This window comes from Cervus elaphus, chromosome 11 (assembly GCF_910594005.1).
Source record: "Cervus elaphus chromosome 11, mCerEla1.1, whole genome shotgun sequence".
Taxonomy (NCBI): Eukaryota; Metazoa; Chordata; class Mammalia; order Artiodactyla; family Cervidae; genus Cervus; species Cervus elaphus.
In genome coordinates this window covers 82,093,470-82,107,138 of record NC_057825.1, presented here as the reverse complement: position 1 = coordinate 82,107,138, position 13,669 = coordinate 82,093,470, and the positions used below count along the sequence as shown (strand labels likewise).

The following is a 13,669-nucleotide window of genomic DNA, read 5'->3' as shown; positions in this document are numbered from 1 at the left end:
AACAATGTGTACATGTCACACAGTTACAACTATATACAATATGTATAGGACAAAGATTAAAAGTAAATACAAAAATGGTTATTAGAAAGCCTGAACAAAGATGTTAACTGAAAAAATATCAGGGCATAACAATGTTACATGCAATATAACTTAAAACTATATAGAAAATATACAAATAGAGATGAGGGAAAGGCTAGAAGAAAGTATACCACATACTAAAAAGATTAAACAGCATATATGTAATTGAGGTCATAATTTTTCTAAGTATTTAGAGGAAGAATCACCAGAGCATACATACCAGCAGAGAAAAGAAACCAGTGTGAAAGAGATACTGAAGATATAAAATACAGGAAATAAATGATGGAATAAGACAGAGAAACCTATCAGAAGGGAGAAGATTCAGATGGTTGGTAGGTTTCAGTCTTTACAGAAAGAAAAGGCACTACTTTCCTCTTGTGCAGAAGAGAGGGAAAAAGAGTAGGTAAAATTTTGATGTGTAGAGCATGTGGGCCCTAAGGCGCATGATTTTTAGCCATGTGAAAAAAACTGAATATAAGAAGCATGGTTATAAATATGGGTAAATATGGCCATGCCTCTTCTGCAGAGTATCTGGTTTACTATAAGTCAATAAAAAAGACTTCTATGAATATTAAAACAGAAGTAAGCATTATACAATACTGAATGGCTGCCCATTATGGAAATAAAAAGTAGAATGTACATATTGGGCTTGATTTTAAAATCCTCACAGAGAAAAATTCTAAGGGAATTCAGGTGCTAAATATTTTTAAATATTTTCAGCTGGTATATTAGACATGTGTATACTCAGTCACTTAATGAAAAATTGTCTTAGAAACATGATAAAAATTTAAGAAGAAATGCTCACCAAAGAAAGGCACACATGGTGGATTGATAGACCTGAGTTTTGCCAAATATTTCTTATAGTGATCTTCACTTAGTTCATGAGCTTCTTCTAAAATTTTCTTTTGGCGACTTGGTATTTGCTACAAGAAAAAAAATATTTAGGGAATATAAGTTTAGAAAAGGAATCACAGATTTTGCCCCAAATTGCCAGGCTTACAGCAAAGAAGCCCACACACAACAGTATCAGTTTGACTCTAAGAATGGTAACACTGCTTCAAAGAGACTATCTTCATAGACTCTAGTACAATCTTAAAGAAAAAGCGTGTGTATGTGAGAGAAATCTAGTTTATCTTGCCATTCCTCAATTATCTGAGCATTTTATTATACATTATATTACAAATCAGATGCTGAAATATTTTTCTTCTAACTTAGGCTAGGACCTGCGAATGTATTTTAATAAGGTTACCTAATTTAAAAAAGAGCACACCAATTCAATAAAAAATATAGATAATTACATCATTTTGGCTGTTATTGAAAAGATAGATGTGTCTCTCAAAAATTAAAGATCATAACTGTTAAAATCCTGATCCTTAAAATGGGGAGTGGAAGTTTATTTAAAAAAACACTTATGCAAACCTACCTCAAACGTGTGGTCTAGTCTGTAAACAGGGGAGGAGTTCATAGCACTGACAACCTCAAGAACACCATTGAAGTTGTTGAGCTCTTGGAACACTTGTAGAATCTCAATTATTCGACTCACCACGGCTACTCTTTCTTCTAAGTTTTCAGTTTCTACAATACATCTGGGAATCAAAGACAAAAAGTGAATTAAAATATTTGTAGTTTTCCCAACAAAGGTATGATTTAAAGAATTTACCAAGTAAAATGGTGTGGACGGCAGCTATAGTGTAACAATAGAGAGTATGTATTCAGGGTGGCAGGTAAATAGTAGGTGAATAGAAGAGAAGGAAATGCTTTCAGTCAGGCATGCTTCTCTTCTCGTTTTCCAAACCGAATCAGTCAATCGTTTTTCCTACTATATTTGGTGTGTTCTCCAGCACTGGAGTTCTCCCAAGTGGTTCAGCAGGTAAAGAATCTGCCTCCCAATGTAGGAGATGTGGGCGACCCGGGTTCGATCCCTGAATGGGGAAAATCCCCTGGAGTAGGAAATGGCAACTCACTACAGTATTCTTGCTAGGAAAATTCCATGGACAGAGGAGCCTGGTGGGCTACAGTCCATGGAGTCGCAAAGAGTCAGACAGGAGTGAATATGAGCAAAATCAATCTATCATTTTGTTGAATGGATGCTGGTCTTCAGGATGTGGGTGTGTTCTAGGGAAATTTATTCTCAAATTTTGTAATTCTCTGACTCTTACTCTTCATCTAATTGTAAGATTTTAGTGATTAATGCTCAATTTCTTTGATATGTAGGAATAATTAGCTACATTTCTAAGAACAGCTCTTGAGATAAGCACTATAATGTTAAAAAGTGACTTTTACAATTAAGCACAAAATTTTAAAAATCAGAAAGAATGAAGAAATCAGTTTTGAATACAAAAGCTCTTTATATTTAAATACCAAGAATCCTTGGAAAGTATATATATCCAAGTAAAAAGAAGCTATGCTCAAAAAAAGAATTCCTCAGTGAGCATTTATTCTCTATTTCTAATATTTGAGAGAATTTTTCATCTACTACTCATTTATCAGCAAAGAAAGTATTTTAAACTTGGTTTTCAATGGCTGTTCTGTCCTGTCTGACTTTTTGCAACCCCATAGACTACAGCCCGCTGGGCTCCTCTGTCCATGGAGTTCTCCAGGCAAGAATACTGGAGTGAGTAGCCATTCCCTTCTCCAGAGGTTTTCAATAATGTAATACTAAACAAATCAATCTAAGAAAAAATAAAATACACATATGGAAAAAATAAATATAAACCAATATTAAATATTAACAAAAATGTAAAGTTGCAGGTTATACTATTCTCTGATGAGGCTGATCTAACACTATGAGAAAAAAAACTGCAAAATTATCAAAATAAACTTGTCTTATTATCAAATTAAACATGTTTATGCATTAAAACATTAGCTAGATGTCTATAAATATATCATCTATTGGCTAACTAGTTATCTGGACATTTTAAAAGGTATGAAACAAGTATATTTACATCTTTTAAAAAACTATTTTAGTTGATATTAACTAGGTATACAAAATGAGATCACCTGTGGAGCTTTTGTAAAAACCAGGTAAGTCTGGGGTGATTTATTGAGAAGTGATTTCAATTCTAATGCACATCTATGGCCAAACCACTGTAGCAAGTGAACAAGAACCTCTTCCATTGAAAAGGCAGAAACTGGAACCCTTACACATTTTGCAAAATGATGTAGTTGCTATAGAAAACAGTATGGAGGTTCCTCAACAACAACAACAAAAATTCAAAAATAGAACTTTCCTTTGATCAGCAATCCTGCTTCTAGGTATTTATCCAAAAATATTGCAATCAATATCTCAAAGAGATATTAGCACTCCCATGTTCATTCCAACACTGTCCACAATAGCCAAATACAGAAACAACCTGAATGTCCATCAACAGATGAAAGGATAAAGAAAACAAGAAATACACGTACAATAGGATATTATTCAGTCTTAGAAAAGAAGGAAATCCCAAAATGAACGCTGAGGACATTATGCTATGTGAAATAAACGAGTGGTAGGACAACTATTGCATGATTCTATGTACATGAGGTATCTAAAACAGTAAAAAGAAAACAAAGAACTTATAGAAGCAAAGAATAAAAGTTGCTTATCAATGTATAAATTTTCATGCTGATTAGCACTTATTTATACAAGATAAATCAGTTCTAGAGATCTGCTGTACAACATTATGCCTATAGGTAACAATATTGTATTTATATATTGAAAAAATCTTACCACAATTAAAAAATAACAAGAGAAAGGAAAAAGAAAAGGAAATGGCTGCCTTCTCAGTAATCTATTAAAAATAGGACAGATGGAAATTGTCTGTAGGTCTTATGAGTTCTGTTTCCTCTTTACAGACATAACTTTTAACTATTATGATGGAAAAGAGCCTTTGCAATTGAAGTATAGTTACTTGATTGATAAAGAAGAAATCAGGAAGCAACACTGAGAGGGCAAACTCCAAAGTTCTACTTTTTAGAGGCTAAGAAGTAATAATATAAGTAAAAGGAAGTCCTAACTTTCAAAGGATTTATTTCTCTTTAGGAATTGCTTTCTGGTCTTTATCCACACTATAGCTCCAGTCATTCCCTTATGTCACTGGTCTCTTGTTCTGATAATGCCAATATGATCTGTGCAAACTTCACATCACCCTTATAAAACATGGGTCAAGATCATAAAAAATATGGCCAATACATAAAACTCTTATTTCCAGTTCCAATTAAAAAACTGTATTGAGATCTGGACTTCTGACATGACAAGAAGTTATGCTTCCTTACTCCTCAGGGACATTGGTTAAAATTATATAAGTTCTAGCAGTCTCTAGAAATGGCCCTAAGAGTAAACAGCAAGTAAAGAAACATCTATTCAGGAAATTTACAATTCAGTAAGAGAGGCAAGAGTCTGCTTCCTCAGAGAATCTTGAAGAGATGGGGGGTGGAGGGACACAGCCTAGACAGCCAAAAACACAGGGCTCCCTATCTCCTTTGACATCTAAAATGTCAAGATTCACTGGGGAAGAAAAAACAGGGAATGGTAAACTGCCTGTAAGACAGACCTGATATGTCAGATTTAACAACAACAACAACAACAAAGATTTCAAAGTAGATATTCTGAATTTATTCATAGGACTAAAGGGAAGTATGATTTAAAAAGTAAAGGGGGGAGCTGATGACAGTGTGCATCATCAATAGGAGTGTCCTAAAAACACAGGAATTGTAGAAGAAACCAAACAGAAACTTTGGATTTTGAAAAATATGATAATTAAATATGATAATTAAAATAAAAATGTTACTAGAGGGACTCAATAGTCAGTTTGAACTGGCAGAAGAAATAAATAGTTAAACTTATAGGGGTATTGTTTTTCAAAAATGAAAGACAAAGTAAAGATTTTCCCATATAAACAAAAACTAAGAGAATTGTTGCTAACAGACCCACCATATAAGAAGTGCTAACGTAAGTTCTTCAAGCTAAAGGCAAGTAACCCCAGATAGCAGTGTGAATCCACACAAAGAACACTGGTAAAGGTAATTATTTAATTATAAGAAACAATATAAATGCCTGTTTTTTCCTCATTGTTTTTTTAAACTGATTTTAAAAAACAACTGGATAAAATAATATGCATGTAATGTATTGTTGGGTCTATAAGACATAGAAATGTTAACATATGTGAAATACATTGCCAATAAGAGAGCAAAGCTGTGAAGGGCTAAGAAAATAATACCAAGTGGTAGTAAAACAACAATTATAACAATGCACTGTTAGATCTACAGTTACAATTATCTATAATTACAGATCGTTAATTATATGTAATACATGTTACAATACCACAAAAGGGGAGGAGTGAATAGAGCTATAGAGGAGTAACATTTTTATATATCAGGTATAATCTGAAACTAATTCTGTTACAATGCATGTGGCAAACCTAAAAGGCAATCATTAAAAAAAAAAAAAACACTTAAAATGCAGTTTTAGAAAAACATTCACTAATTGTCAAAGAAAGGCAGAACAGAGGAACAACAACAACAAACACAGGAGACATGGAAATAGAACTGCAGTGAAATTTATCACGTAACTGACTGTCATGAAAATTAAGAAGATCAATAACACTTACTTCTCAAACCACAGAGTGAGATTAGTGGTATGCCGGATCATTTTCAGAAGATTAGGAGAATTAATTTCTTTGTCTTCTTTTGTCCACACACTTCCAACTAATTCTGATGGCTGTACAGCTCTAAAATCATCAAGACATAATTCTACGTGATATTTTTCCCTCTAGTATATTGTTTTATCAAGTAAATGAGATAAAAGGTTTATGAAAACAAGGTAAAACAAAAGCATTATAATTTTGCATTCTTTCTATTGATTTAAAAAAATTTTGTATGCATGTACCTGTGTACTTTTTTTATTGCTTTAGAGCAGTATTTTGCTTTGGGCATGGGTGGGATTTCTTCACAGTGTCTTTCCCAGCACTTATAAATATTATCTAACAAATGAGGGAAAGAAAGTAGTTTGGGATAATTCTTTTAAATAATGATATAATAATTGAGGGTATAGTAATTGCTGCAATTCATAAATCTTTTTTCCCCCCACCTCTTCAAGGAAGGGGAAAAACTCTCTTAGGAAGAGTCCTGGGAAAGAAAAACAAAAGGTTCTAACACTGATTTTGGGAATAGTGATGATCTTTGGTGGGAAAGCTATACATTTAGTTTCCTTTTCCATTTAGTTAAAAAAATAAACAGCTTGAAATCTAAAAAGTCTAAATTTAAAACTAGAAACAGGCATGTTTTTTGAGATTAGTAGCTATATCAATATATGAAAACTAAAAAAGGTTAAATGGCCATGCCTTATGTTCATAATGACAATGGTGCTATCTAACCCCCTGAGCCCTTACTCTGTGCGGGGCAATGTGCTAAATGCTATAAATATATGGACTATTTTAAACCTTGCACAACAGCTCTAGGAGTAGGTACCATCATTAACTCCATTTACTCTGGAGGAAACTAAGTAGCAGAGGAGTAAGTCACAGAAGAAGATTAAAGTTGCCCGGGGATACGAAGTTAGCAAATGAATTTAGCAGATTCACTACCTAGGGGTGACTGCATAAAGAGAGAAGTTGTAAACCCAGACAGCAAAGGGGATCGAGGAGTAAACGAAGAGGCGTCTTCTATACAGAAGGCCTTATTACAAGACACTTGGTGTGCTATCTCATTTATGTCTTATAATAATCCTACATGCCAGAAATCAGATTTCATTTTGAAAGTTAACTCATTTGAAATGATTTTTCAGCTTGAACATCAAATTACATACCGATATAGATCTGATTCAAGTAAAGTAAGTTGTCGAGCAATTTCTATTGGATGTAAGGTGAGCAGGTCAAAAGTCTCAATGTGCCCAGGTCTGCTTATATGCCACTCAACTGTGGGAGGTGAACTCTGAAATGTAATATTATGACCTGGTCCATTGTCTCTTGCAATTTTTTTCCTTTGGATTATTTTAGTGATGGATTCAACCCATTTTTTCATTGCTTTACCTGAAATAACATTATATGAAAAGTAACGTTTAAATATTTTACTCAATATTTAAAAAAATAGTTTAAAATCATATAAATGATACCTGAATATATCTGTTATAAAAAGTTCAAACAACCAAAATTTTAAAATGAAGTTCCCCTTTACCATTTCCCTGTTTCCTATCCCAGTCTCATTTTTCTTCATGTGGCTAATCATTTGTTAATAGTTTGGTATATATTTTTCCACATCCTTTTTAAATAAAATGAGAAAGTAATTTATTTGCAGAAAATCTTCACTTCTATTGTTCTAGACTTCAGTTCAAAATATTATTTTATAATCCTCTCCAAAAAAGATATCTTACACAAATAAGATTTATAATGATAGATCATACAACATTAGCTGTTAATCTAACAAACTACATTTTATAAACCAAACAGTGCCAGAGGACTGATTCCTTCCTTTTGTGTTTTTTCACGTGGCTTTGTTTTGCACTAGGCATGAAATTTTTCGATTCTCATTTAAAGTGTACAGTGGAAACAGAAACAAGTTTGTTAAGGACATCTTTAGAACTAAAAGGGGAACTGGAGATCATCAATCCTAGCTCGTCATGTTACTGAAGTCTAAAGAATCAAAATTATTTCACCCAGTCATTTATCTAACAAGTGGCAGTGTTCAGAAGAGAACTCTTATTTCTCAGGTCTTAGTTCAATATACTCTGCTGACTCTCTGATATGTTATGCACTATTTACCTGTTTCTCAGTCAACCTCCATTGTGGTGTTACTACAACAGTTCCTAATTGTCCTCTGGTACACATACTTTCAGATGTGTACAAACAGCATAAATTGAGACTCCTTCTATCCAATTCCAAAATAATCAGTAAGCTGATTTACTAAATGAAAATTCACTAGATCAACAGGATCATTATTAAACAATTTGTAGGTCAAAAATGTTTGATGAAAAAATTTTGACTTTTCCAGTTGGTTATGCTGGCATAATTATAAATACCTCTAAACTACAGTGAGTAGTGATGTTAGTTGATGGTTACCATACTTTTGTTACATATAAAACTAAGGCACTTAAAAAAAAGAAACATACCTCTTACGGTTCCAATAAATTCCTCCATTCGCTGCAAAAGATCTGCATCTCTTTCAAAATCATAGAAGTGGTGCTCTACCCAGTGCCGACATACATTTAACACTCTATGGTAGTAACACAGAAGAAGAATTAATTATACGGGAACTCAAACATAAACATTTATCACAATGAGAGGTATAAATGAAAACACAGGAACTCAACAAATTAAATACAGATGACCCTTGAATAACAGGGTTTGAACTGCGTGGCTGCATTTACAGTTTTTTTTTTCTCCTGCTAAATCTATACCACAGTACTACACTCTAGGCAGGTGGTTCAATCTGTGGATGCAGAACCAAAGATTTAGAGGGCTGAGTGTAAGACTGGATTTTCTGCTCTGCCGAGGGTCAGTGTCCCTAACCCCCATGGTGTTCCAGAGTCAACTTTAATCTTGTAAGTGGCTTACCACCTTCAAAATTCTATTTTAATCAACACTTACACAGTAATTTCTGATAATTTCTCTTTACTTTACTCATTTTACATGTTACTTCCTCCTTGCTTGGGAAAGATCTTATTTAACTCTGAAACAAAAGTTCAACAAAGACTTATTTACTTATTAATGCTTACCGCAACTGCACAGGCTGTATATATTCTTTTCTAAATCTTTTTAGTTCTGCACTCAAGGGTTGATCTCCATTCTCTATAGCAATGCGATCAGCTTCTGTTGGCTCAGGCTCTGGAATTTCAAACCTAACATAAAACAGAACAAACTAATGAAAAGATCAATTATATCAAATTAGGCAAACAGAAAACTACAAATCTTTTCACAGCACAATTAAGTCAGCACAATTAAGAGAGCACTGTAAAAATTACTAAGGATATACACAACAGTGAGAACAAGTGAGGTATCTATAATGTAAAGACTAATTTTTAAAAAAGAAATGAATACTTGCCAGGATAAATAAAACTAACTAGAAATGTAATAAGGAATAAAGAATATATGCAATGCCTAAAAAATAGGTATGATTATAAAGTTAAGGGAATGATATTAATTTTGGGTTTGTGTAAGTACTCTAAATAAGCCAACATAAACTTTTTTAATGGTAAATTTTGAAAAATTGAGTGCTCTTTGGTTAGAAACATTTTTCTTGATTATAGTACTTGTTCACTCCATTCTCCTCAACATGTAGTATATTTTAAAAATTCTATTTAGAACGTTTAAATCATTAAAAATTCAATTCCCAGAGCCTAAATTCTACATTTTTATAGTTCTTTAACATGGTTAATTCTATAAATTTGAAATTTCACATGCTGAGTTTCCATGTAAAAAAATATGCCTATTTTTATATTTAAATAATCAAAGCTAACATAGAAATATAAAACAAATGTTCTTCCAAGATATTTTCTTCTCAAAGTATTCTTGAACTAGAATGTAAAGCTCCTTCAAAATATTTCTATATCTTAGCTCAATCTCATTAAAAAAAAGAACAAAGAACTTAAACATTTTAAAATGACAGACCTTTCTATTATAAGACTCAGTAGTTCTTGAGGTTTACAAAAGGATCTATATGTTGTAAGAAATGTCCGGACAAAATTGGGATCTATGAAGAAAAAGGAAAAATATCTTATTAAAATCTTGTATGAAGAATGATTAAAATTATTATTTACATTTCCAAAAGAGAGTAAATAGTCAACTTTTAAAGTCCCAAAGTGTTCTGACCACACAGTGTGCTTGGGACCTTGTAATCAATTGCTAGCTTTAGTTTTTTACTAAATTAGTGACAAAATCATTGACACCAAAATTTTACATCAACTTGTTTCTTGACCTCTGCACACTCTGACTAGCTGCTATTAAGCTCATTATTGACCACAGGAATGCAAGGGGGAGAAAGGCCGAGCACAGAAGCAAGTCTACATGCTGCCTGGATCTCAGCGCATCATTAGGTGGTTTCTCTCTCTCAGAAACACAAAGGCCACGTAATAACCCATTACTTTTTCCTGCCATCCAGACTAATTTATCTAGGATTAGTTATCTAGATTCCTTTAAATCATGTCAACAGAGCATTCAACTGGAGATTAGATCTTATAATGTCGTTGATTAGTTAAATAGTTTCTAAATTGTTTTATTTGCTAGAGGTCTTAATTAAAACTGCTAAAAGATGCTTACAAATAAACACCTGTAAGTTATTAAAACTATTACATGTATGAGAACATGTTGATTTGGCTCTATTTACAACTTTTAATTGCTTGCACTGCAAGTAGGCACAATGAGGGGGTTTTCCTGGTGGCTAAAGGTTGGACAAGACTGAGCGAGCATATACACAGACTCAATTAGAATTTCACTGTAAGACCATGAATCTTCAACTGCTTCCACGAAAAGGACCTACTTTTCATTCATACTTCCATGAGAGGACCTACTTTTCATTCTTCATAAAGAGGAAGCTGGTTGAGTGTGATCACCTCTCCAGACCTGCCTATTCCAGTCTCTGACAGTATTCTCCCAACCTGTGGAGAAAGGCTGTTGTCACCAGCACAAGAGGCCTGGTGGCTGGGGGACAACTTCCCATAATGGGGGAAAAAACCACTCACCAGTCACTGTAACTCACATTTCATCAAGGTCCACATTTAGCTGTTAAGAGTCTTTAAAAAGGAGGAGGGGAGAATTCATTAACTTGCATTTTTTATTGGGAGTATCCTTTTTCTATTTCATATCACTATGGAATGGTAAGCTCTAATTTAATGATAAATTTATTGAGAGTAGCAACTAAATTTATTTTTGTCAGGCTACATATTATGGATTCTTTATAAGAAATACTATGTATTTTATTAGCATAGGATGTAGCAAGAATCAGAATTTATTTGCGTGGAAAACCTCTATTTAGTCTGATTTTTGTCTGATTAAGAATCACCCTAAATTTAGCCTGAAAGTAAAATAACTATATTAATTTCCCACCTGCCAAAATAAAATTCATGGATTTATAATAAATATCTACTTCCAATATACTGGTATATGTGGTCGTCAAGATAATGAACTGATTTAAATATCAGACAACCTTGAATTTAAGATTATAATACTTTAAGTTAAAGAAAAATTAACACAATAAAATATATTCATTTTAAATCCCCTCTTCTCCTTTAGCTTCATACCTTCTGAGGCTAGAGTGGGTTACTGATAAAAGTAATTTAAACAGATACAATCCTTTAGTAATTTCCTCTCTGTTGGTATTTTATTGTCTGTCTTCAGTTACAGAGTTCCTCAAACGTTAAAGACTAATGTCTCAACCAGAAGAAAAGATTTTAAAACAGAAGGCTGTACAAGATTTTAAAACAGAGATTTATATCGGTTTCATCACAATCCTCCCTTCCAAGAATCTTCTTCCTGTTCTGCAAATCTATATGTAAGGTGAGGCTACTCAAAACATCATGTATTTAGGAAGCAAAAGTAGTGGCCACTGTAGAGATACTGAGCCAGACCTTAGTACAGAGTGCTCCAAATATCCCTGAGCTGTCAAAATTAAGGGCGATCGCTCCCTTTTTTAAAACAAAAGTTTAGTCTAAAAGTCTAAAATCAATATCCAGGTCCATTTCTTCTCAAATTCCACCTAAGTCAGGCTAAAAATTTGTGGGATATCAAAGCTACTTTTAAGTTGAAAAACAATAAAAGCAAGCTCTAAGTAAATTAAAGTATGTTTTAAGAAAGTTGGCTATTTTTTAAAGGCAAACTATTTTAAAACAGCCTTTTCAGCTTATACCAAAGCTTCTGGCCATTTCAGTACTTTACTAACTAATCATGCTGCGAAAGTCACGGTGTGTCCCACTGCCTCATCAGTCAAAAGGGATCACATCAGTTCCTGATGTCTGTTATGTAATGAATTCAAAGAGCATTCACATCATTCATTCCATGTCATTTCTGTGAAGTCAGCAGAGTTGCTGAGGTTTGTCCCTTTCTACATAGGAGAGAGGTAATTGAGAGTTATCTAAAGTCACACAGTGGAGTGACAGAAATGGAATTGGAATCTGGATGGTGTGTTTTCTGATGTATTGCTTTTTTCTACCACATCACATAACCTCCCTGGATTAAAGGATTTTGTTAAGGTTTCCAAAGCTGTGAGATCTAACTATAAAGAATGAATCCATGAGTTATATAGTCACTATAGAAATTTACATAAATTATTAATTCAGAATAAAGCTGTAAACTGCTAATCTTGGTTAAAGGCACTGAAGTCATTGAAAAATTAGCAGTCTAATTGTGATTCTGTAATTCTTGTTAAGCCTTCTTCCAGATTTTAGGAAGGAGCAGCTGTACCTTCCTGTACACTGTACTCAGAAGAGGAGTTTTTCGAGCTGGCGGTGAAATAAACACTCCCACAAGCATCACTGTTGTATTAACTTCTGAAGTGACTCAAGTTTAAGTTGTTTTTAGCCTGATTAGAAATTAGAGCAGACTTGCCAAAAGAAAAAACCAGCAGAAGCTAAAAATAAACCAAGAAAATCTGGCCAAAGTTTAAGTACTTTCAAAAAACATCTTAAAGGCCACATATATTCCCAGGCTTGAATTAATTCTGGCTCTGTTTTTAGTAGAAAGCCATAGAAAACTGCTAATGAATGAAAAACTTAAAGAAGGACATAACATCTCTACTTGAAATTTTAACACAAAATATCACATTCCAGATGCTGTTTTTATTTCTGTTGATTTCCCTATTTCAGGGATAGTAACACATATAATGCTACACTAACCACTGGAGACCTTTATCTTACTGATGATAGGAAAGCCCAAGATAACTAGATACTTAAAAAACACGCATCAATAAGGACAGGTTATGTAATTTTGTAGAAAAACAAAGTACCCACTTGACATTTATCAGACAATGATAGAAGTTAAGTTTTACGCTGCCTCTGATGGTTGTAGAGCAACAGTTTTCTCCCTATATTACAAAGTGATGTTTCAGAGACAGATGGAAGGCAAATGCATTAAAAATACAAAAGCCATGCTATGCTGATTTGATTTTAACACATAAGCACAAATATTTGTGGAGAAAATGAAAATCAACTATTTTGATATTCTCTTTTTGTTTCTTGCTAGTGGATGTAATTCCACAAACTTCTTTCTCAAACAATATAAGCAATGGTAGAAATGTCCTCTGTGGTTTTTCTTCCTTTTAGGCAACACTCTTTTCTCCTTGATTCTCAAAGCCCTGTACTAAGATTTCTATCCTGCTCTGCTTCCCTTCCCTCTGTCTACCCAACCTCTCTGTATGTACAAATTATCTTCCAAGTTTACCATCATGTCCCTTGTCTAGGTTCAGGTTATTTCAAATAAGATATTTCCTATTTTCTGCTGGTCTTTAGCTGCCTGTCTCCCTCACTCTAAAGCTATTCTTTCATAATATTTTATTGTACATTTCTTGAAAATCTTAGGAAATCAGAATGTAATTACTATAATGTTCAGAATACAGCATATTACATTTGAGGTGAAAAACTTAATCCTTTTTTTCAACACATTTTTATTGGCAAGGTCAATACATTTAT

General features: G+C 33.3%; 2 protein-coding genes across 5 annotated transcripts in view; one reads left to right on the top strand and one right to left on the bottom strand.

Moving 5' to 3' along the window:
- ARHGEF33 (Rho guanine nucleotide exchange factor 33) overlaps positions 1–11,476 on the top strand; it is a 114,999-nt gene extending 103,523 nt beyond the window's left edge. Inside the window, exon 19 of the mRNA XM_043918193.1 lies at positions 11,385–11,476. The gene's annotated coding sequence lies outside the window, so the exon portion shown is untranslated. The remainder of the gene's footprint in view (positions 1–11,384) is intronic.
- SOS1 (SOS Ras/Rac guanine nucleotide exchange factor 1) overlaps positions 1–13,669 on the bottom strand; it is a 129,490-nt gene that overhangs the window by 21,626 nt on the left and 94,195 nt on the right. For all 4 annotated transcript variants that reach the window (XM_043918184.1, XM_043918185.1, XM_043918188.1 and 1 more), the window contains 7 exons: positions 9,660–9,741; positions 8,768–8,890; positions 8,162–8,265; positions 6,863–7,085; positions 5,667–5,786; positions 1,502–1,664; positions 884–1,001 (listed from right to left, as the gene is read on the bottom strand). In XM_043918184.1, the coding sequence (XP_043774119.1) occupies positions 884–1,001; positions 1,502–1,664; positions 5,667–5,786; positions 6,863–7,085; positions 8,162–8,265; positions 8,768–8,890; positions 9,660–9,741 (933 nt within the window). The remainder of the gene's footprint in view (positions 1–883; positions 1,002–1,501; positions 1,665–5,666; positions 5,787–6,862; positions 7,086–8,161; positions 8,266–8,767; positions 8,891–9,659; positions 9,742–13,669) is intronic.